General features: G+C 44.0%; 2 protein-coding genes across 5 annotated transcripts in view; one reads left to right on the plus strand and one right to left on the minus strand.

Annotated features, from left to right (window-relative positions):
- Nucleotides 1–578: 578 nt before the first annotated feature.
- RPS24 (ribosomal protein S24) lies at nt 579–6,806 on the minus strand. Of its 3 annotated transcripts, XM_081158551.1 has the most exons (6): nt 6,718–6,791; nt 5,213–5,278; nt 4,913–5,122; nt 3,716–3,826; nt 1,054–1,075; nt 598–680 (listed from the first exon to the last, which is right to left on the minus strand). In XM_081158551.1, the coding sequence occupies exons 1-5, from the start codon at nt 6,718–6,720 to the stop codon at nt 1,073–1,075; spliced, it is 393 nt and encodes a 130-aa protein (XP_081014677.1). In that variant the 5' UTR covers nt 6,721–6,791; the 3' UTR covers nt 598–680; nt 1,054–1,072. The 3 variants fall into 3 exon arrangements, with proteins under 3 accessions (XP_081014675.1, XP_081014677.1, XP_081014676.1); XM_081158549.1 differs by lacking the exon at nt 1,054–1,075 and having other exon boundaries at nt 579–680; nt 3,693–3,826; nt 6,718–6,806; XM_081158550.1 differs by lacking the exon at nt 1,054–1,075 and having other exon boundaries at nt 6,718–6,792.
- A 3,046-nt stretch (nt 6,807–9,852) lies between these two features.
- Nucleotides 9,853–22,714, plus strand: part of POLR3A (RNA polymerase III subunit A) — a 45,728-nt gene continuing 32,866 nt past the window's right edge. Inside the window, exons 1-11 of one of the 2 annotated variants that reach the window (XM_081158241.1) lie at nt 9,853–10,060; nt 13,135–13,270; nt 13,538–13,675; nt 14,119–14,290; nt 14,539–14,693; nt 16,900–17,139; nt 17,261–17,423; nt 17,634–17,770; nt 18,873–18,976; nt 19,387–19,528; nt 22,111–22,251. In XM_081158241.1, coding sequence (XP_081014367.1) covers nt 10,017–10,060; nt 13,135–13,270; nt 13,538–13,675; nt 14,119–14,290; nt 14,539–14,693; nt 16,900–17,139; nt 17,261–17,423; nt 17,634–17,770; nt 18,873–18,976; nt 19,387–19,528; nt 22,111–22,251 — 1,572 coding nt within the window. In that variant the 5' untranslated portion in view covers nt 9,853–10,016. The remainder of the gene's footprint in view (nt 10,061–13,134; nt 13,271–13,537; nt 13,676–14,118; nt 14,291–14,538; nt 14,694–16,899; nt 17,140–17,260; nt 17,424–17,633; nt 17,771–18,872; nt 18,977–19,386; nt 19,529–22,110; nt 22,252–22,714) is intronic. The other variant, XM_081158242.1, reaches the window with a different exon arrangement.

Genomic DNA, 22,714 nt, shown 5'->3' on the forward strand with positions numbered 1-22,714 from the left:
TGCCTGAAAAAAACATGATCAGCATCCAGCAAAGGAAGAGTAGCACTAGATAACCCTCAATGTTTCACAAAATGTATAATCAGAGTTAACAAGCAATTACACACCACACCCAAATAGTCATTCCACTAGAGCCTCTTTCAAATTCCCCACTCATAATAAACCAGTCACATATCCCAAAACCATAAACCTATACAACACACAAGTAACAATTCTGACAGATCCTGTTTAGGATAAATGAAAATGTGACCTAGTCATTTTAATTTTTATTGAAGCCAGCAAATAATCTTTTCAGTAACAAAAACTAAGGGGGGCTCTAGAAAGACCAAAAAGGAATTCAGATTTTGAGTGTCTTTCAGATACACACCGACTACACTGATGGCAAATACTAACATGAGCCCTATGTGCCCCATGGTGCCCATCCTCTACTCCTGACGTCTTTGTGCCATTAAATGGAAGGATAAACACCACCCCATCATACCAAGTTTTCAGTGAATGCTTCATGGATCATGTGAACTTGGGCAGCAATGTAAGTCCACTAAACAGCAGACTAATTACACTACCAGTAAACGGCAAACATATTTCAAACAACCAGACACATAAAAGTTCTTAGTTTATTAATCCTCTCATGAAAAATCTGCACAATCACCATAGATAAAGTCACTGAAGAATCTTTACTCCTTCTGTGAATCAAAGAAAAAAAAATTTAGTTAGAAACTGAAATGTACTTCACAAATTCAAGTTCAAAGTTTTCAAAAAACTAAATTAATGACACTCATGCAGAACAAATATTAGTAATCTAGAATCATGTTAGGCTTGTGTAATCATAACACAACGCAAGCATCAAGAAATAAAACACTCAAGTTAGGAACGAAACAAATGAGGTAAATATTACTATATTTTAAAAACAAAACCATGTCACTATTAGTATTTAACAGGCTATAACTCAAGAGCATTTGCAAATCTACTTCTACATCTATTTCACATGCCCTACTTTTAAATTTTGTCAATAAACCAAGTCTAGCAAGCTAAATGAAAAGCTTGAATTATATATACCTGTTGTTCAATCTCCAGCTCACTGAATCAGTGGCAGGGAAGGGAGAAGGGAAGAGGGGAAAGAAACATTCATTAATAGTCCCCTTTGAAACTCCAAAATAACCTGCATTTAAGTGCATGCAATCAGATACCTTGAAGATGATCATTTTGTTCTTTGCAGTTGTATATAGAACACTCCTTAGACACACTCACTGATTTTATTACTCCCAATTCTGAGAATACCTTGCTTGATTACTCTGGTTCTTATGCAAATAAGGTGGCGTGATGACTTCACAGTGAAGAGAGATCAGCATAACGGTAATGCCAACCCAGGCTGCCACTGCCTACTACTTATAGATGAAGTAGGCATACCTGAGCCCGGGGCCCTCTGCTCTGTCCAGCAACACTATGCTGGGCACACACACTAGCACCATCGGCAGAGTGGTAATCATCCCAGACTAAAGTCTAATTTAACTGTGGTGGGAGAGCCCTACATGATCAAGCAAGTCTTTTAAAACTTGGCTCAGCTCAATACTTTAAAAGCCACCATTCACAGCCAACAAAAGTAATGCAAATTAGTATTAAAAGAGGCAGAATTTAGCTAACGTTAAAATGCTTCAACTGTTTGACCAATTCCAACATCTGAACAAAAACTGAAATAAAAGAAACACTATTATGCCTGACTTTTTTAAGCCAAAAAATACACGTGCTTGCCCTGGCCAAGTAGTTCAGTTGGCTGAAGCACTGTCCTGATAAGCCAAGACTGCGGGTTAAATCCCATCAGGGCACCTATAAGAAGCAACCAACAAAGGCATAGATACATGAACAAGAAATCAATGTTTCTCTCTCCCTTCCTCTTTCTAAAATCAATAAAAAATAAAAAGCTTGTGCTCATTTATGCATTCATTTTCCAGGTGGCTTTTCAGAGCAGTGCTAGTGAAATGCACCACTGCAACTTGAGGAGGAAAAGTGACGGCTCAGGTCCCCACAGGTTGCCCCTCTGCAGCTGTCACCACTGAGCTCTAACACATGAGACTCAGGCTAAATGAAGAAGAGAATGTGTTAAGCATCCTTCAAATCTAGATCAGAAGACAAATATTGACTGTTCTTTTCTTCAACCTCCAGACTTCTGTCAACAGGGGTAAGCCTCACAAACAGGGAGTGGCTTTAAGCAGCAAGTAGTTCCTCTGGCAGTTGGTTACTGTTAACTCCATGGTGCTGGGAAGTCAATGTTATCTGAGTTCCAGGCAGGCAGAACAGGTTTACGGCATGGCCTGGCAGGGTGTCACAGCACACAGGGGCAGTGACCACCACTGTTCCAGAACCCTACTACCCCCAACCCAGGCTCAGCCCACTTTACAACTGGTTTAGGCTGCTCAAATGTGCAAAATGTGCTTAAAATTGGTTAGTGGACCATTCTGACCAAATACTTGTAGAAAAAGCGTATGCATCAAAAGCTTTAATGTGAATATACAATTATACAGGAAATTTTTCAACTAAAAAAATCTATCAGATGAAAAGTCAGAGATCAGTGAAAAACAGTGAGATGGTAAAGGAGATGGTACAAGGCAGTTTTGCGTGGATGATCCCAGGACACAGGCATTGCCAGGTGTCCTGGACCAGTTTATTACCAGAGCTCCCAGAGAATGGACCAGTCTCCAAAGTCCCCAAGGAAAGACCGCTCATAACTGGATGAGAGGACCTTTCCCAACCGTGTTAAGTAAAGCCATTTCCCGAGTATGTAACTTTCTGGGACACAGCTTCCCAAGTGTAATTAAAAGGTGCCTACTTAGTAGGATATCCACCTTCCTCCACTGGGTCCCTTCACACCAAAACATGCATTTGAGTTTCCAAAATAAGTGTGATCAAAACCGTTCCTCCTCTGTTCACAGTATACTATTTTAAAACACAGCAGTGGCGTTATAACAAACCATACTGTGAAACTCTGTTGTTCAAAAGCCAACATGCACAAAAAGCATCAAAGCAAACTCAGTGAAGGTGATGCATCCCACACCGTGCTCAAAATCTCAGTACCTGACAGACACTTCATTTCTGATGAACAAGAAATCCAAGAAAGACGGAAAAGGCAAAAAAAAACAAAGTTCACAGAACACTTGATTATTTGTTAATTTAACAACCCAACACCTTAATTCAACTGTTTAGAATTAGCTAGGCAAAGCTGGTAAAAAGCTGCTATCATTAAAATCACTGAAGTCTTGGCTAGCTGGAGAGGTAAACAACCGAGATTTCAGCTGCCTCTCCAGTACGCCAGGAAAACACGGGCCACATTGATTCAACTGCTTCTTAACCCAGTTGTCCATTTTAAAGTAAGTTCAGTCTCAGAAAACTAGATCTGCTCCTTCGGTGAGTCTATGCCAATTAGCAGTAAAATGAAAACTTCTCCTGACTGGGCCTGCAAGGCGCCCACCAGGATGACCACTGAACCGATGTGGCCCCCACGCTATGCTAATCTGTGAGCTGTGGCAAAGCTACTGTGGGAGAAGCTACTCTACTGAGGTGGTGTTAAGATACTACATTACATAGCTTCTCAAAATACATTACCTTCTGTAATCCAGAAGAAGTGGAAGGGAAGAAACATTAAGAAAGGTTATTAGACAATAAAACCCCTTTTCTAGAAACTCAAGACCTGCAGTAGACACTTGTTCTCCCCGAGGCACCATACCTTTTTGCCAGCACCAACGCTGGCCTTGGCCGTGCCCCTGACCTTCTTCATCCTGTTCTTGCGCTCCTTCCTCTGTTTCCTTGAGGTCTTCTTCTTCTCATACAGGCCATGCTGGAAGAAAAAGGATCTATACAGGTGACTTGGACCAGGCTGGACCTCAAGAAATGCAGCTCCCCAAACTGAAACTTTCCAAGTGCATTTAATACTTGAACAGAAAGGGTCATTAAATTAAGAAACAGTGCATACAAAATAGTATAGGAAACAAATGTCCACTCAGCACTCCCTGCATGGCAAGTTGAGGGGAACAGGCTATTATTGTCCAGCCTTAAACCTACAACCAACAAGGTCCCCCCATGTGACTCCTTCAGGGTCTCTTCCATTTCATCTCCAGATTTATTACTCCCAGCTGACAGGAGCCTCTTCCAAGAGTGCCACCCACTAGCCATAGAGACTGCTATAATCTACTCCTCTTTACTCTGCCTGCTTTCGCACTTGCTGTTCCTGCTGCCTAGAAGGCTGCTTCCACATCTTTACGAGGACCTCAGCTTCAATGTCACCTACTCAACACCTCTAAGACCACCCGATTAAAGAGTACAGCATCTACCTACCACACCACAGTGACTTCCCTCACAGCTCTTCTATAGGAAGATTTATCTAATAGCAAGGAAGAAAAGGGCTTAAGAGGATAGATATAAAAAGTAACAATCCACTTGCTAGTTTACTATCTAGAACATAAGCTTGGAAGCTTGCCCAGCCCACTACTATAGTATACTGTAGTTCACTCTAGTGCCTGGCACTCAGGAAATTATCAAAAAACCTCTGCAGTTCCTGGCTACCTATGGGAATTAAGTCCAAACTCAGACGTTTGGCATTAAGGATCTCACTTTATTTGGTGCCAACCTACCTTTCCAAACTCATCCCTACTTCCAGTTCCTATCTCCAGTAATAATACTTCACCTGCCCTTCTAGACCCCGCTCAAAAGCTACCCCCTCAAATGCTGCAGACCCCACCTCTGAACCCCTATAGTCTCCATGTTCCTTTATCAAAGAACCTTTTCTCTTAACCTCTTAAGAGTTCTTTAGATCTGTATGTTGTCCCTCCCCAGACTGCTTGCTCTTGCTTATTTCACAGTACCCGCAATACAGTGCTATTGAAAAATGCCTTCAGCAGTTGTTGAACAAAATAAAGATACCTACTCTCGCAAGTCTATGTTTGGGTTCATTTTTCTTTGCGTAATCCAAGGAATCATAAATCATGCCAAAGCCAGTTGTCTTTCCACCACCAAAATGGGTTCTAAATCCAAACACAAAGATAACATCTGGTGTGGTCTTGTACATTTTGGCTAGTTTTTCCCGAATTTCTGTCTTGGGTACTGTTGCTTTCCCAGGGTGAAGGACATCAATGACCTAAAAGGAAATATCAAGTTTAGCATTTCATGAAACACATCTTTAAAACTGAAGAACAATTAACCCAACTTTGATGTGCCCCTTCCTTACCATTTGCTTCCGCTGAAGTAGTCTATTGGTCATGAACTTCCTGGTCCGGATAGTTACTGTGTCATTCTGAAAACATAACACACTAGTTAATAAAACTACTCCTTTCCTTGGCCTTGCTGTGATTTTCCAAGACTTAGAACTTCGCTGTCCAAATCAGTAGCCACTAACCACATGTGAATAATTAAATAAAGTTCAAAAAGCAGTTCCTCAGCAGCAGAAGCCACATTTCAAATGTTCAACAGCCACATGGATTAGTAGCAGGAAAGCTTCAATACAAAGAAAAAAGGCACGAATTCCTACCTCCCCCTAACCCACTTATCACAGTGCCTAACTCACAGGGAATACCTCACAAGCACTAAGCACTGAGAAAATGCAGTCAACAGCTATGTGTGAATCGTGGAGCACGGTATGGCAAGCTCAGCACTACTGATATTTTGGTTCCACGAATTCCCAGCTGTGGGGACTATCCTAAGCATTTTAAGATGTTTATCAGCAACCTTGGCCTCTAAACACTAGATTCCGGTAGCACTCCCACTTCCCAGTTGTAACCAAAAATGTTCCCAGACTTTGACCCCTTTGAGACAAAAGTCACCCCCACTAAGAAACAGCTTCTCTGGAGTAAAAAAAGGGGGGGGGGGCCTCACACAAGTGTTACAGCCCCAGTACCGTGTTTAAGATCCTGCACAAACCTGACACAAACGCTGCCTACGCCTACCTGCAAATAAACTACCCTTCTTGAATGACCAACTCCCTACAGCCCATTAAGCTCTTTTACACAGTAACTACCAAGAGATGTCGGCACTTAGCATGTTTACACGGACTAAAATAAATTTTACCCAGAGGATGGAGAAGGGGGAGGGTGTCACACGCCAACGTCTGACTGCTAGGTTCCAATTTGTTTGAAAAACCACACCAAATTCTCTTCAACAATACTTATGAAAATAAAGGGTCAGGGAAAACTGGCTCGCCAAGTGGAGTGGACTTGAAAACTGGTGCTGAACCTTTCGAATGACAGACGTAACCAGTCACAAGGATGTTGGCGTCTCTTCCCCGGGCGTCAGTTTCCCCGAAGTATAACGAAAGGACCCAACCAGCTGACAACACTCCGGCTTACACACGGTAAGGGTCCCATTCGCCCCAGCTCGCCCGGGGGCTGCCATCTCCTGCAAACCACCTAGGCCAAGGTGCGACCGTAGGTGCGGTGTTTCACCCCACTTCACCCCACCCCACCCCATTCCCACCCCATCCCAATCCAATCCTCTAAGCGCCACGGAGACAACAAATGCAGCAGCCGGCCCTCGATTCTGACGCCCGGCGTGTCCGGGTCGGCAGCGCAGCCTGGAAACCCCGCCGGCGGCTCCGCGGCCCTCGGCAACCGGCCTCAGTCAGACGCGGCCAGGAAGGAGAAACCACGTCTCGGGGGGCCGTCGCGCAGACGAGGGAAGCGGGGGACGAAGGATGGCTCGGATACGCAGCGGATGACTGCCTGGTACGGGGAGACTCACCATGATGAAGGCTAGTCTTCAAGCAGCCAAGGAGGAAAAGAGAGCCACTCTGCGCCGGCCAATCATATCAACGCGTACGGAAGGACCCCGAGCGGCGCCGGCGTGGGGGCGTGGCCAGGCAGCGAGGCCGACCGCGCCAATGCCGGATTGAAAGTGCCCATGGCCCCGCCCATTCCATCTTTGACCGGAGGACTAGGTTTACAAAAGCTCGTGTTCAATTTCAGTTCAGTTCATTACTATCTGAATTATCGCTACTTAATATTTCTGTAAATCAAATAATAGTTTAAATGAGCTCCAGCCAAGGACAAATGCCATGTGATCTCACCTATGTGTAGAGTCTAACGAATAAATAAGTTTGAAACAGACTCATAGACCCAGAGGGCAGACTGGTGGTCGCCAGAGGGGAGGGGCTGGGGGACTGCGTAAAAGGTGAAGGGTTAAGTCCAAATTGGTGGTTACAAAATAGTCAGGGGATGTAAAGCGTAGGGATTATAGTCAATAATATTGTGGTAACTATGGACAGTGCCAGTTGAGTACTGGAACTATCAGGGGAAGCGTGTACCATTGTCCAACCACTATGTTATACACCTGAAACTAATATAAAATAATAATGTCAACTGTAATTGAAAAATAAAGTTTAAAAATGAAATAAAAAAAAATTACCTGCAACAGAGTTAGAAGTTAGTAAAGCTGGAAGACACCATAGGAGTTCCTATTAATCAGTCTCCTCATTTTACAACTAAAGAAAGTGCAGAAACCCTGACTCAAAACCTTTGCTGTTTCAAGTGCACAAGCTGACTGTTTTGATTTATTGCTAATTAGTATTTTTCTGAGATTCTCTGTTGATTTTCTTATTAAAAATGAGCCCCGCCAGTCGTGGCTCAGCGGTTGTGCATAGATAGACCCAGGATCCAGGATGTGGAGGTTGGATTCCCCACCAGGGCACAGGCCTGGGTTGCAGGCTCCATCCCCCATTGGGGGCGTGCAGGAGGCAGCGATCAATGACTCTCTCTCATCGCTGATGTTTCTATCTCTCTCTCTCCCTCTCCTTTCCTCTCTCTGAAATCAATAAAGATATATTTTTTTTAAAAATTAGTAACTTTATCTTTTTCTGCAAATCTTAGTTCTACAAAAATTGAGCTTTTAATGAGTACTTGCTTGATCCAGAAATTTAGTTGTTCAAAGGGAAAGAAACATGCAAATACAAAGAATATAAGTGTGCATGTTCAAAGAGAGACATTAAGAAAGAACTTCCCCAAGGTTAGTGTGGACCCGGAGACCAGGATGCAGGCTCTGAGGGTAGCTTTCCTGTATGCTTCAGAATAATAAGAACAGTTAATGTTCATTGAGCGATTGCCATGTGCCTGTTACATCCTAATTACTTTTACCTTCATTATGCCACTTAATCATCCCACCAACTATAAGAAATAGGGTACCTACTACTTAACACTTTTTTTTTTAATATGTCTTTATTGATTTCAGAGAGAGGGAGAGAGAAACATCAATGATGACAGTCATTGATCGGCTGCCTCCTGCATGCTCCCTGCCAGGGGGATCGAGTCTACAACCCAGGCATGTGCCCTACTGGGAATCAAACCTCAATCACCTGGATCTAGGTCAATGCTCAACTGAGCCATGCCAGCCGGGCTACTTACCACCTTTATAAATGGGTAACTAACCAAGACACAATAAGGTTAAATAACTTTCCTAAAATCACACAACCTGGAGGCACTGTGGTTCCAGAATCTTTGCTCTTAACCTCTAGTCACTCATCGAATCTTGTTGGTATAGTATTGTCAACATTTCTCCAAAGATATAATAAGTGATTAACTGCTGAAATAGGTTAGCAAAACCCATTTTGCTTTGCTTTTTGTCTGACACATTATTGTTTTACTAGTGCGGATTCATGGAGTCTGAAATTTAGATAGCATTCCTTCATAAAATTCAAAGATTGTTGATTCACTTTATTGGGTTCTATTTAGAGTTTCTCAAAGTAGTAAAGAAATTTCCGGTTCTGTAGCTCTAAGTCCTATGGTGGTGTGGTTTCCTTCCTAGTCTCGTGCACTAAAGTGTCACATTAGGATCACCTCCCACAAGTGGTCACAGACTGTAGGCAAGCAATTTATTTCGATGCATGAATTCTCTTTTCTTCCTATGCTCTCTATCTTGTTTCCCTAGCTCACTGTGGCTCACTTTTCACTCTAAATGGACATTTTCAGCTTCTGTTTCTGTGATCAAGAATATGAGTTTACCCTTGGCCGGTGTGGCTCAGTTGGTTGAGCATCACCCCCTGCACTGAGAGGTTCAATTCCTGGTCCAGGCACACGCCTGGGTAGCCGGCTTCATCCCCAGTGTGTGGGGGGGCACACAGGAGGCAGCAGGCAGCCCATCAATGGTTCTCTTTAATAAATGCTTCCCTTTCTCTCTCTCTCTCCCCCTCCTCTCCCTTTCTCTCTCTCTCTCTCAAATCAATAAAACATATATTTTTTTAAAAAGGGTGAGTTTAATTATTTTATTTTTCAAAATAACTTTGTGAACTGGAGGAGCATGCATGGCCATGTCCTCTGCCTTGTTTCTTTTGTTGGTTGTCCAGATGGTGCCCTTGTTCCTTGGGAGGGTTCATTTTAGCCTCCAACTCTCCCAAACAGTTAGAGGCTTTAATGAAGAGGATATTAATGTTGCCCCACCCGCATGGCTCAGCGGTTGAGCATCGGCCTAGGATCCAGGAGATCGCGGTTGGATCCCCCGTCAGGGCACATGCCCAGGCTGCGGGCTCGACCTGCAGCAGGGGCGTGCAGGAGGCAGCCGATCAATGACTCTCATCATCCGTGTTTCCATCTCTCCCTCTCTCTGAAATCAGTAAAAATACATGTTTTTTAAAGAGGTGGTATAATTGTTAATAATGACTATTGTTTATTTTATGCAATTTTTGGCTCTCTGGCTGTCTGAAAGGTCCTGAGGCAATGGGCTGTCGTTTATCTGCAGGTGTCAGATGACCTGGAGAAACGGAGCTGAAACGGGATTTTGAAAATACAGGAGCCCCTCCTGCAATTCCCAGGAGGCGCCACAAGAAGGCGGTGTAGGTAGAACTAAAAATTCGGCGCTCCCGCTGCCTCTCTTGCCGGACCCGCCGGCGAGTAGCGGAAGCGGAAGCGACCACGTGAGGTGCTTTGCAGTGGCCGGGAGTCTGCGGCGGATGTGTCAGTAGGAGGCGTGGAGCTCTTCCCTCGGGTGCGGGAAGACGTCGCTTTTCTAATCCTGCTCCCGCGGCCCGAGGCGCTTCCCCGGCAGCGGTCACCATGGTGAAGGAGCAGTTCCGGGAGACGGATGTGGCCAAGAAAATGTAAGATGGAGCGAGACTGGCCAAAGGGCGGAGGAAGGCGGGGCAGGGGGTCGGAGGCCAGGGGTCCGGTGCTGCGAGGGTTTGAGTGGGGGCCAGTTGGAAGGGGCGGGCGGGGACCAGAGGTGTGGCAGAGGTCAGAACTACCAGGGTAGGTCAGAGAACACTGATGAGGCAGAGAGCGTATCGGCACCCAGGGCACAGCAGGCCGGGGGTCCCCCTGGGCGTGGGCGGGATGAGGCCGGGCTGTGGCGATGCGCCTCCGTGGCCGCAGCTCGCGTTCTCCCGAGCTCAGACGATGGTCCCTTTCTGCGGCGAACCCGTCGCCACTGCAGCGTGGGGCAGGGACTAATCCTGGTCTTGCTGTAGAGCACATGACAGGGAGGCGGTGCTGCTGACCTCAGGACAGCCTTGTGCGCTAGGGGACTGGTCCGCCGGCATGCATAGCAGTCTCCGAGGCGAGGCTGCTCTCCTGGGCCTTCTCCTTCAGAGCTTGCTTATTAGGCCGTGGCCTCTCCTTAGAGCCCCCAGTAGGCAAATGAAAATCACTCGTTCTGGCAGCATTTACTCCAGAAGGGACTGTGTGCCGGGCTAGGTGATAGGCCTTAGAGATACAGCACACCCTACTGCCCTCCTGTAGTTGGAGAAGGTCGACAAGTCAAGGTTGGCTATGGCAAGAGCAAGGACGGGCGCATAGGTGCTTCTGAGAGCACCCAATGTGAAAGGGGCTCAGGCAGAGGAGAACAGACCAAGCAGCCTCCTTTAAGGAGCACACCGGAGGGAGGAAGGGTGGGTGATGAGAAGGAAGCCGGAGACTTGAGGCCGTGCTCAGGAGTCAGCTTGCAAGCAGCGAGGGACCTTTGGAGGGCTTTAATTAAGCAGGGGAGTAGCTTGATCAAAGTTCTTCTGAAAGGTCTCTTGATTCAAAAGGGACAGGATAAGAGGGAGACCTTGGAGGCCACTGCAGGGATCCATGCTGGGGATGATGGTGGCCTGCACTAGAGTGGTAGAGTCACTGGAGAGAAGAGCATTTCAGAAGGGTTTAGGGTATAAGATTGGTAGGGACGGTGTAAGGGAGAAATGAGACGGCACACAGAATTTATTGTTTCGGCAGCTGTGTGGATGGTTGCCACTCACTGGAATGAGGAACCTGTGTCTTACCTGGATGAATCCCCCCAGGCTTTCTCTCCAAATCTCTCCTGCCCCTCACACCCACCCCAACCCCCGCCTGTGTTCAGATGTAATCTGTTCTCACAAAGCAACCCAAGTGACTCTGTTAAGATGAAAATTACATCCCTGACACTTCAGTTTAAAATCTTCCAGCAGCTTTCCATTGCACTAGCATTTAAATTCCTGAGTCCTACGTGACCTGGCCCCTGCACACCTCACTGACTTCTTGTACCATTAGCTTACTGTGCTCTAGTATATAGCTTTCACTTGGTTCCTTGAAAATGCCAAGCTTTCCCCAGCTCAGTTGATTAGAGTATCGTCTCCTTACACCAGCATCATCTCGTTATACCAAGGTTGTGGGTTCAATCTCTGGTCAGGACACATACAAGAATCAACCAATGAATGCATAAATAAGTGGAACAACAAGTTGATGTTTCTCTCTCTATCAAATCAATAAATATAAATAAATAAATAATAAATAAATAAAAACACCTTTATTTTTTTAAAAAGAAAGAAAATGCCAAGCTTGCTCTTGCCCTATTTATGCTCTATTTCAAATGCTCAACCAATGGGTCATCTTATTGCTGGTTCCTTCTTATTCAAAATTCAGCTTAAAAGCCAATTTTAGCCCTGGCCGGTTTGGCTCAGTGGTTGGAGAGTTGGCCTGCGGACTGAAGGGTCCTGGGTTCTGACAATTCCGCCAGAGGAATGTACCTAGGTTGCAGGCTTGATGATCCCCAGCCCCAGTCGGGCGTGTGTGGGAGGCAACCAATCGATATGTCTCTCTTATATCTCTCTCCCTCCCTCTCCCTGTCTGTCTGTCTGTCTGTCTCTGCCTCTCTCTCGTGGGAGGCATGTCTCTCTCTCATATTTCTCTCTCTCTCCCCCTCTCTCTCTCCCCCCCCCTTTACCTCACTCTCTCTAAAAAAGCAATAGAAGAAATATCCTTTGGTGAGGATTATTTAAAATAAATTTTAAAAAGTCGCTTTTACAGAGAGATTTTCTGATCACACCAACATAAAATAGGCTCCTCAGACTCTGTCTCCCACTTTACGTCATTTTCATTCTCTGCGTTTATTCCCTTTTGTGTATCAGTTTATTGTCTGTCTTGCCCACCCTGAACTGTGAGCTCCATGTTGACAGGGACCTTGTCTTATTTAATCTGTGTTCTCAGCCCCTCAGGATGGTGCCTGGCACATTGTAAACCCCCTATTTGGGAGGAAAGTGAATGATTCGGGAGAGAAAGTATTAGGTTCTGTTTTAAATGTGTCAAGTTCGAGGTGCCTGTGGGATATCCAAGCATAGCTGTCCAGAAGAGGTGTCTGTGGTCTCCAGCTGAATAGAAGTAGCTGGCCTACAGTTAGAGATTAGAAAGACATCAACATCAACACACTGAAGTGACACGATCACTCAGGAGGAATGTGTAGAATGAAAAGAAGAGAGGATGAGGTTTATAACCCCAGGTAGGGAGAAATGCCAACATTTAGAAGATGGCAGTAAAAGCAGAGACCACAAAAGCAACAGCTAGAGAAGGGAAGAAAACCCAGAGTACATGGTGTCACTAAAGCCACGAGAAGACAGTATTTCAAGATGAGGGGGGAAGGAGGCATGAACTGCTGATGCTGCAGCTAGGAAAAATGAGAATATTCTTAGTAGATGTAGCATCCAACAGGTGGGCTCGATGACCTTGGTGAGCAACATTTCATTTGATAGAGTGGAAACTATCCCAGCAGGATGAAGGGGCACTTACCAAGGAAAAATGGGAGAGGTTTGAATATATAATAATGGAGGAGCAGAGCCCATAGAGAGTTGGAAGGATATGGTTGCTTATGGAGGGTCACATATGTAATTGCCGTTTTTGGTGAGTGGTTTTGATGTAATGGTTCCCCTGTGTCTCTTCATTCCAGAAGCCACATCTGTTTTGGGATGAAGTCACCTGAGGAGATGCGCCAACAGGCGCACATCCAGGTTGTGAGTAAGAACCTGTACAGCCAGGACAACAACCACGCCCCCTTGCTATATGGGGTGCTTGACCATAGGATGGTAAGACTGCTTCCCCTCCCTGGTTCCATGTGCTTTGACTCGCTGATGAAACTGGTGACTTACCAGATTGGTAGAAACAAGGGCTTCTTTCCATCCACCCTAGTCCCCTGCACATCGCAGGGACTCTAGCCTTCGGTCACTTGGATAGGAATACACTTTAGGTCACCACGTGATTCTGATTCTGAGCCACCTGCCACCTGTGAGGGCTGGTCCCCACTTTGTTGTCCAGTAGTCTTCACTGATTATTGGGTGTGCTTTTATCCAAAGGGTACGAGTGAGAAGGACCGTCCTTGTGAAACCTGTGGGAAAAACTTGGCTGACTGTCTGGGCCACTACGGATACATTGACCTGGAACTGCCATGCTTTCACGTGGGGTATTTCAGAGCAGTCATAGGCATCTTACAGGTAAGCTTGTGTGTGTTCCTGTCCCAAGCATGAACTTGGGAGTTATCAATTAGGACATTGGAGTGAGCTTAGGAATTAGGAGAGGTGGGAGACACATCTAGGGAAAATTTTTATACTGAACACATAATATCTTATCTTTAATAAATTAAATTGCTTAAGGATTGTTTATTCCTTGAATTTCCTTGCGTAAGTGGTAGATACATGTTGTAAAAGATAATAATTCAAGTAATACAGAACAACAGAAAAAAATGCTAAAAATCCTCCCAGCCAGCTGTGACTGGCCGGCATCCCATGAACTTGGGCTGCCTCTGTGCAGATGTTCACATAGATCTGTGCATGTGGTCACTCAGTTCAGTGTCCTGGGCAAGGGGTGGGGGTGCACTTTAAAAAGAAAAGCACTTTTTCATCCTCTTATTCTTTAAGTTTTCTTTCCTTTCTGAAAGATGATCTGCAAAACATGCTGCCACATCATGCTGTCCCAGGAAGAGAAGAAGCAGTTTTTGGACTATCTGAAGAGGCCTGGCCTGACCTACCTCCAGAAGCGAGGCCTGAAGAAGAAAATCTCTGATAAATGCCGAAAGAAAAACATCTGCCATCACTGTGGCGCTTTCAATGGTGAGCAGAATGCAGGAAAGGCTCAGCAGTGACCCTTTCCATTCATTCTCTGCTTAGCTTATTGGTTCTGCGCAGTGCTTTCTTGCAGATGAGGCTATGGAGCCTAGCAGCCGATGCACTGTTAGCTGGTGCACCTCTCATCTTTCATGGCTGTAGCAATTTCAGTGACTTCATTAACCAAGCTGCAACCTCAGGCCAGCCTAACGAAGAACCTCATTTACTTAACCTTGGTAAATAAATTCTTATAGGTACTGTAAAGAAATGTGGATTACTGAAGATAATCCATGAGAAATACAAGACCAACAAAAAAGTGGTAGATCCTATCGTATCAAATTTCCTTCATTCTTTTGAAACTGCCATCGAGCACAACAAGGAAGTGGAGCCCCTGCTGGGGAGGGCACAGGTGAGCCTGATACGCATGCCTGCCCTCTTCCTGCCTCCCTTACTCGCTTTAATTCCACCTAGGTGTTACACACATTCTGTCTCTCCACCCCCTGATATATACACATTTAAATGAGATGTCCAGTTAAGTTAGATCTGCAGGAATGCTTCATGTGACAAGTGTTTGGCACTAAGTTTAATGTGGACTGGCCTTGTAACTAACAAATTTTCAATTGTCCAGGTAACATGTTACATCTTTATTATAAGATTGTAAAATTAGCCCTGGCCAGCGTGGCTCAGCTGGTTGAGCTTCGTCCCGTGCACTGAAAGGTCCCCAGTTTGATTCCCCTTAGCTGCTCCCATGCAGCCTCCTCTGCTTTCTGGACCCCCTTTCTGATCTTAGCCTTGCCTCAACCATGTGTATATTTTCTGTGCGTTGTTTAACACTTGTGCTCTGTCTTATATTTTTGGTGGTTTCCTCTGCTTAAGCTTGGTCCATAACAAGATCCATTTTTCTGAGGTCCTGTTTGATGCCATTTATGGTGCTTGGAGCATGCAGGGCCTCTGAGATCATCAGCTGGTCCTAGCTCATTTAATTTCAGGAATGTGGACCCCATGCCTTTAGGGCAGCACAGCATGATTGGGTCTGGGTTACACATCCATTTAGGAATTGAACAGAACCTCTGGACTCTTATCTCCAGAAGACTAGTGTATATCACTCCCAAATTTAATGCAAATCTAGGGGTTGGTAGACCTGCAACCAACCTTGTCTCCCCACCAGGTAAAATGCATTCCACCAGGTCCCTGGCAGACTGAGTGACAGGCTGCCCGACTGTCATCCTTCCAGCCATGTTCCCTCACCATCACCCAAAGCAGCCCACGCTTCATCACTAGAGCTCTAGCTGTTAGGATGTTCTGCCCTGTACAGAACTTATTCCTTCCCTGCTATCTTTGCACGGGTCCCTGATTTCTGCTTCCTGGTGATAACAGAATAAGTCACCAGCCTCCTCCAGGTGCCTCTTGGGAAGCAGTTATATTGGTCTTGGGGTAGCTGCTCTTGCAGAGAAATGGTTTCCACGCTCTTGCCAGTGCTCCTGCCCTCCTGGACGGCCTTCAGTCCCGTGGTGTCCTCGCCTGGTACTGACTGGTCCCGCAGGTGACGGCTGGCCTTCATCCCCTTCCTAGAATGCTGTGAACAGTTGTCAATTGTGTCCCTAACTGCTTCAGGTGGTAGCGAGGTGCCCATTGCTGGGAGACAGGGAAATTGAGGAAGGGAGTTCTTTTCTGGGTGCGGATATGGTTTGGAAAACCTTGCTTCTCCCCTACTTCACTGCTGTTTATTTCCTCCCAGGCGCGACTGCAGTAAGTTTCTTTTGCGCTGCTGTTCTAAGGACAGCAGCTGTTCAGACATTGCTTTCTTTGTTCCCCTTCTCATTAAGTTATGCAGAGCAACTTCTGCTTATAGCACATAGTCTTAGTCACACGATCTTTGATCCCAAGAAAAATTAATAAGCAGTGACAAGATGCAAGCTGATCATTCTTCCCTTTGATCTTTGAATATCTAATAATTTGCTTAGTTCTTATATTATGAGTAAGTCGTTACAGCATGGCACTTCTATTAAATGAGGTTAATACAGACCAATGTAAGTTCACTACAGAAAATGTAACAATAGAAGCAAAATGATTATAATTCCACTCACCAAAAGACAGCACTGTTAAAACCTTGGTAAACTCTTCCATTTCCTCTTTTCTGTATAGATGTACATCCTAAATGAGATCATATTGTACACATGCTTATTTCATTTACCGGTATTTTGTGAACATCTCTCATGGCAAATAGCTACATTCTGTAGTGTTTTTTTTGTTTTTTTTTAATGGCTTCATAGTTTTTGATGTGTGGATATACCATAATTTTATCTAGCCAGTAACCTACCAGGCTGTTTCCAACTTCACTGTTAAGAACAGCTTTAGTGAACATCCTTGTAGCTAAATCTTTGTGTTACCTTTTGAAATCATACCCTTTGGAATAATTATGAGAAGTGGAATTATGGGTTTAAATAATTGGAATAAATGGCATGCATATTTTAAGGGCTCTCATAACATAGCATATTAACAGAAATCTCTGTCATCACTTATACTTATTCCAAGTGGTGAATAGGCTGAGAGCATGGAGCAGTAAGCCCTTGCCCAAGCTCTGGGAAATTAACCACTCTTTTTCCTTTCCATAGGAAAACTTGAATCCCTTAGTAGTCCTGAATTTATTTAAGCAAATCCCAGCTGAAGATGTCCCTCTTCTTCTGATGAACCCAGAAGCTGGGAAGCCCTCTGATTTGATTCTCACGCGACTTTTAGTGCCCCCCTTGTGTATCAGACCCTCCGTCGTAAGCGATTTGAAGTCTGGCACCAATGAAGATGATCTGACAATGAAATTGACAGAAATCATTTTCCTAAATGATGTCATTAAAAAGGTCAGTGCTTCCCGTTAGCATTGGCAAGCCCTACGTTTTAGAATTTATCCATGCAAACACTTGTGATCGAGAAAGTCAAGTTGACAAGGCTTGTTTCTATTCATCCTCTGCTCATTTCTAGCATCGGATATCAGGAGCCAAGACCCAGATGATCATGGAAGACTGGGACTTCTTGCAGCTTCAGTGTGCCCTCTACATCAACAGCGAGCTCTCGGGCATTCCCCTTAACATGGCGCCCAAGAAATGGACCAGGGGTTTTGTGCAGCGCCTGAAGGGAAAGCAGGGTATGTTGCCAACAACATGTGCAGGGGACAGTATACTACCTTTGTTTGTTTCTTTGTTTCAGAACAACTTATCTAATTGGAGATCAACTTATCTAACCGTGCAGCTTATCTAATTGGAGATCACAGACTTTCCTTTGTCTTTCTGTCCTGTTAGCCTCAAATGGCACACCTTGTGCCATGGAGACCTGTGACACAAGTTTGTTTATTTAGGTCGATTTAGGGGCAATCTCTCAGGAAAGAGGGTGGATTTTTCTGGCAGAACAGTCATTTCACCTGACCCCAACCTCCGGATCGATGAGGTAGCTGTGCCGGTTCATGTGGCCAAAATTCTCACTTTTCCTGAGAAAGTAAGTACCATTCAGCTAATTGAGTTTTTGTTTTGAATACAGTCTTTTACGTTGTATTTCAAGATTCCAAACCACAGACAGTGGAAAAATCCCTGGTAACCCCCCCCCACACACAATTTGGCATGTGTTAATATGTGTATCTTTCCAGTTTGTTTCATGTCTTATACATACATCGCCCTATGTAATATCTTCAGCATGTACAACCACGACTGTGTGTGTACTCATAGGTACATTAAATATACTGTCTGCAACTTTTATCCAAGTGCTATCACCTTTGACATCTTTCTGTGTTGCTTCATACCTCATGTTTTAAAGTAACTAAATGATAAACACCACACAGAGTTAATTTTCTTGGGATGGATCTTTATTTTTAAAACCTTAGAATCACTGAGTTGGGCTTTGAATATTTAAAAACTATTGATGCATAACCGGAAAGGCTGCTCCACTTTACCCTCAGCTGACACTCGTCGTGAATATACAATACACAGTACTTTTAACTGGGCTATACAAGGCCTAATAACAGGAGGCTATTAATTGCCTTTGCCCCTGAGATGCATAATTAGCCCAGATCATAGATGGTTCTAGTAAAATTTGTGGGAAGTGTCTTCAGTTGAGTTACTAATGATCCTGAGTTTCCTGCTCTGAGTTGGTGTTCCTGGAGAGTTGTCCAGAATGCTGTGGGGCACCGCGATGCAGACCAGGGCCTCATGCTAGCGTCACAGCTTTGAAACCTTGGAAGCCCGTGGTAAATCATTGCAGATGAAGTTGCCACCTGTTTTTAGGATCACAGTATGTGCTGGAATGTTCCTTCAGATCAGTCCAGCTCACTTACTTTTCTGATGGGGATACCATACGCCAGTGAAGGACTTGGTTGTCTCATCCAGTGAGTGAATGACCAAGTTCAGACTGGAACCTGGGCTCCTGTGTGCCAGTCTGTTGTCATTACACTCAAAACCCTGGGCAGCAGGCTGTGCAGGGCACTGCCACTCTTTCTCCTAGAATCACACAAAGAGAGTGAAGACTGGGACACAGTTTAGTATATTGAACAACTGATAGAAGTATAACATGTGTAATCTAATATTATCTCATTGTGATCCTGCAGGTAAACAAAGCAAACATTAACTTTTTGAGGAAACTGGTTCAAAATGGACCTGAAGTTCACCCAGGAGCCAATTTCATTCAGCAGAGACACACCCAGATGAAAAGGTAATGCATTCTCAGTCTAGTTGGATGTAACTACCTTCTCATGACCAACCAAGTTCACTGTTGCCTTGCTTAGCCACAGAATGCAGTCCAAAGTACAGTTTTGGGACATTTTAGCATGTGGAAAAGAGGTGTTCAGATTGCAGTGAGCCTATGTATGCCATTTGCCCTGTTTGATGATTGATGATGAATGAAGTGTTCATTTGTTCCCTAGCATTTAGTGTTATTGGATCTGGGTGGACAAAACACATTGGGGTAAATGAAGCTGAATCATAATCAGTTTAATTGATGGCTCTGGAGGCACCTTAGAGTTAATGAAATATCATTTTAGAGTTTGAATCCTGATACGAGGAGGTAGGAACTTGATGAGGAGACCTTGCTCTCACACATCATGTTTATTATTGTGTGTTAAGGTTTTTGAAATACGGGAATAGGGAAAAGATGGCTCAGGAGCTCAAGTATGGGGACATCGTAGAGAGACACCTCATAGACGGGGACGTGGTGCTGTTCAACCGGCAGCCCTCCCTGCACAAACTGAGCATCATGGCGCATCTGGTGAGTATGGGATTTCTGGTTTTATTTTCTGTGGGGTAGAAATATGCTGTGTACGCAGTGCTAAACTCCAGACATCTAAAATTAAAATTGCCAGTAATCTCAGATGTTCATAACTTTTGATTTTCCTTTTTTCTCACTTTTTTTTTTAATATATCTTTATTGATTTCAGAGAGGGGAAGGGAGAGAGAGAGAGATAGAAACATCAATGATGAGCGATTCATTGATCGGCTGCCTCCTGCACACCCCCAACTGGGTATCGAGCCCACAACCCGGGCATGTGCCCTGGCTGGGAATCGAACTGTGATCTCCTGGATCCTAGGTCGATGCTCAAGCCCTGAGCCACACCAGCTGGGCCTTTTCTCTCACTTTTTAATTTTTTTTTTTTTTTTTAATCATCACCTGAGGATATTGTTTCCATTGCTTTTCAGAGAGGGAGAGGGGAGGGGGGGAGGGGAAGAGAGAAACATCAGTGAGAGAGAGAGAGGGAGAGAAAGAGAGAAACATCGATATGAGAGAGACATATTGCCTCCGCACATGCCCTGACCAAGGCCAGGGATCGAGCCTACAACCGAGGTACATGCCCTTTGGCGGGAATTGAATCCAGGACCTTCAGTCTGCAGCCTGGCGATCTAACCACTGAGCAAAACTGGCTAGGGCTCTCACTTTTTTGTGTGAGGGAAACTTCTAAATTTCAAGCTTCCTTTCAATGTTTTTAATATTTATAATGTAATATTCACACACAGTAAAACAAAGAGGAACTAATTGGAAATTAGTGTAAGAGTGACTAGCATGATTTCACTTTCAAACGAAAATATACATATATGTGTACACAAACTTCTGTAAAATAGATATGGCAGAAAATTGACTTTTGATTTAACTTAGTGTATTAACTAAGGAACTAAAATGCTTAAAATACTTTTCTTTGCAGTAGTCCTCCAGTGAAGACTCTAAACCATATTTTTTTTGGTGATTTAGTTTTGCAACAGCAGCAGTTCCTTTTTCTGGAAATTTAAAATGGAAATGGGATGCAACTTTAATTTTTAAAATATTCATCAATTCTGCAACCTTCAAAGCCATTAAACCATGAGCATTTGTAAACAGGGTTTTAACAGACTCTTAAAGTGGTGTGTTTCTGGATTTAGTTTTTCAGTAGTTCGTGAACACATTGCATCAGTGTTTTTACCTAATGGGGGAAACCACAGAGCAGCAGTTTATGATTGTGAGGTTATGATTATGGGACCTAGGGGGGAACAGAAGCCTGCCTTTTCTAAAAGCTTCTGCTTGGCTTTGGAGCATTTTTATAGAAGAAATTTTTTTGTTTGAATATTTTCAAATATACACAAAAGTAGAAAGAATACTGTAATGAACTCACATAGTCCCACCCTCTTTATTCTGTAATTTTCTTGATTTTGCCTCACTTGTATGTCTTCCTTTTTTCTTTGGTGAACCTGGATGCCATGTTTTTTTCCATATGTATTCAGTTTAGCTCTGTAAGACACACAGAACAACCACAGTGCCATGACCCCTCACAAAATGAGCAGTCTTTCTTTCATAGTGTCTAGTACCCCGTCCACAGTCAGATCTCCCCAAGAGTCTCAAAACTCTTTTGCAGCTGGTTTGTTTGAATCTGGATGAAAGTACACATCACATTTGGTTGATACATGTCTTAGGTCTCTATTGATCTAGTAGAGTTCTTCCTCCTTTTTAAAATTTTAATGTCATTGTTGAAAAGAACAGGTTAGTTGTCTTGAAAAAGGTCCATGTTCTCAGTTCATTGGGGCTGCAAAATGGTGAATCTATCGTTTCTTTCACCTTTAATACATAGGGTTCTCTTACTGAAAAACTGGGGCCATTTGCTTCCCTAAAAGTACACTTTACAAAGGAAAGACAGCCTAAATACCTAATTCTTTTTCCTTTACTCTCATCTTGGGAAGTAAAAAGTTGGTGCCCAGTTACTTCAAGCTCCATTGTTTTAAGTTCTTTATTTGTTCATTTGTTTTGACTTTCCCTTTCTTTAGTGTCATTGTAAACTCATGGGTTTTTATGTAGTCAGTGTGCTTTAATCAGCTTCTGCCATAAATCTTTTCTTTTTTTTAAAAGATGTCTTTATTGATTTCAGAGAGAAGGAAGGGGAGAGAGAGATAGAAACATCAATGATGAGAGAGTCATTGATCGGCTGCCTCCTGCATGCCCATTGCTGGGGACTGAGCCTACAACCTGGGCATGTGCTCTGACCGGGAATCGAATCTTGATCTCCTGGATCATAGGTCAATGCTCAACCACTGAACCATGCTGTTAGGGCTGCCATAAATCTTTTTGATATCAAGCTGTGATGTCACTGGCCAGGGAAGCCCCTTTGTATGGGTCCAGTGTTGCTGTTTGCCTCACAGTATTAGAAAAAGTTCCCTCCATTGGCATTCATGAATGAGTCTACAAGTGACTATGTCACTTGACAGAGCACACTAGAAATTTATCTCTTTAATCTAAATCTTCCAGTTTTTCAGGAAACCATTTTCTTATGTTTGAAATTAAGAAGCTATGTGATAAATGACCTAATCCTTCTCTTGTTTTGTGTTCCATAGGCCAGGGTCAAGCCCCACCGGACCTTCAGATTTAACGAGTGTGTGTGTACACCCTACAATGCGGATTTTGATGGTGATGAAATGAATCTTCATCTTCCTCAAACAGAAGAAGCTAAAGCAGAGGCTCTTGTTCTAATGGGGGTACGTAGGGTGGTATAGCCCAGCTTAAAGCTCCATGAAAGGAGGGAAAAGGGATCGTGTCTCTTAGAAAAGACCCTTTAGTACGTAAGTGAGTTAGTGCCTGTAGTAGTTGCTCATTGGAGGGAGTTGATATTTCCTGACCTATAACGTGTGTTCCTGAGAGAAAGTATACATGAGCACCAGTTATGAAAAGATGAGACAGAGGGTAGCGGTAGATTAACCATTGGGTATCATGGGCAAAGATGTTCTGCATAAGTGGATTTTCCAGTAGCTAAAGATTCTTAAAGCACCAGTACATTTTATTGAACATTCTGAACTGAAACCTTGCCAAAGTATTAATGCTTCTTGGTCCTCTGAAGGGCACACTAAACAGTCATTTTTGTAATGACTCTTATCACCATTTTATTTTATTAATGGGTAAGGAGTGCCCATTAGATGCCAGGGGAGTTCAGCTATGAGTGAG

This window comes from Miniopterus schreibersii (assembly GCF_964146895.1).
Source record: "Miniopterus schreibersii genome assembly, chromosome: 14".
NCBI classification, from domain to species: domain Eukaryota; kingdom Metazoa; phylum Chordata; class Mammalia; order Chiroptera; family Miniopteridae; genus Miniopterus; species Miniopterus schreibersii.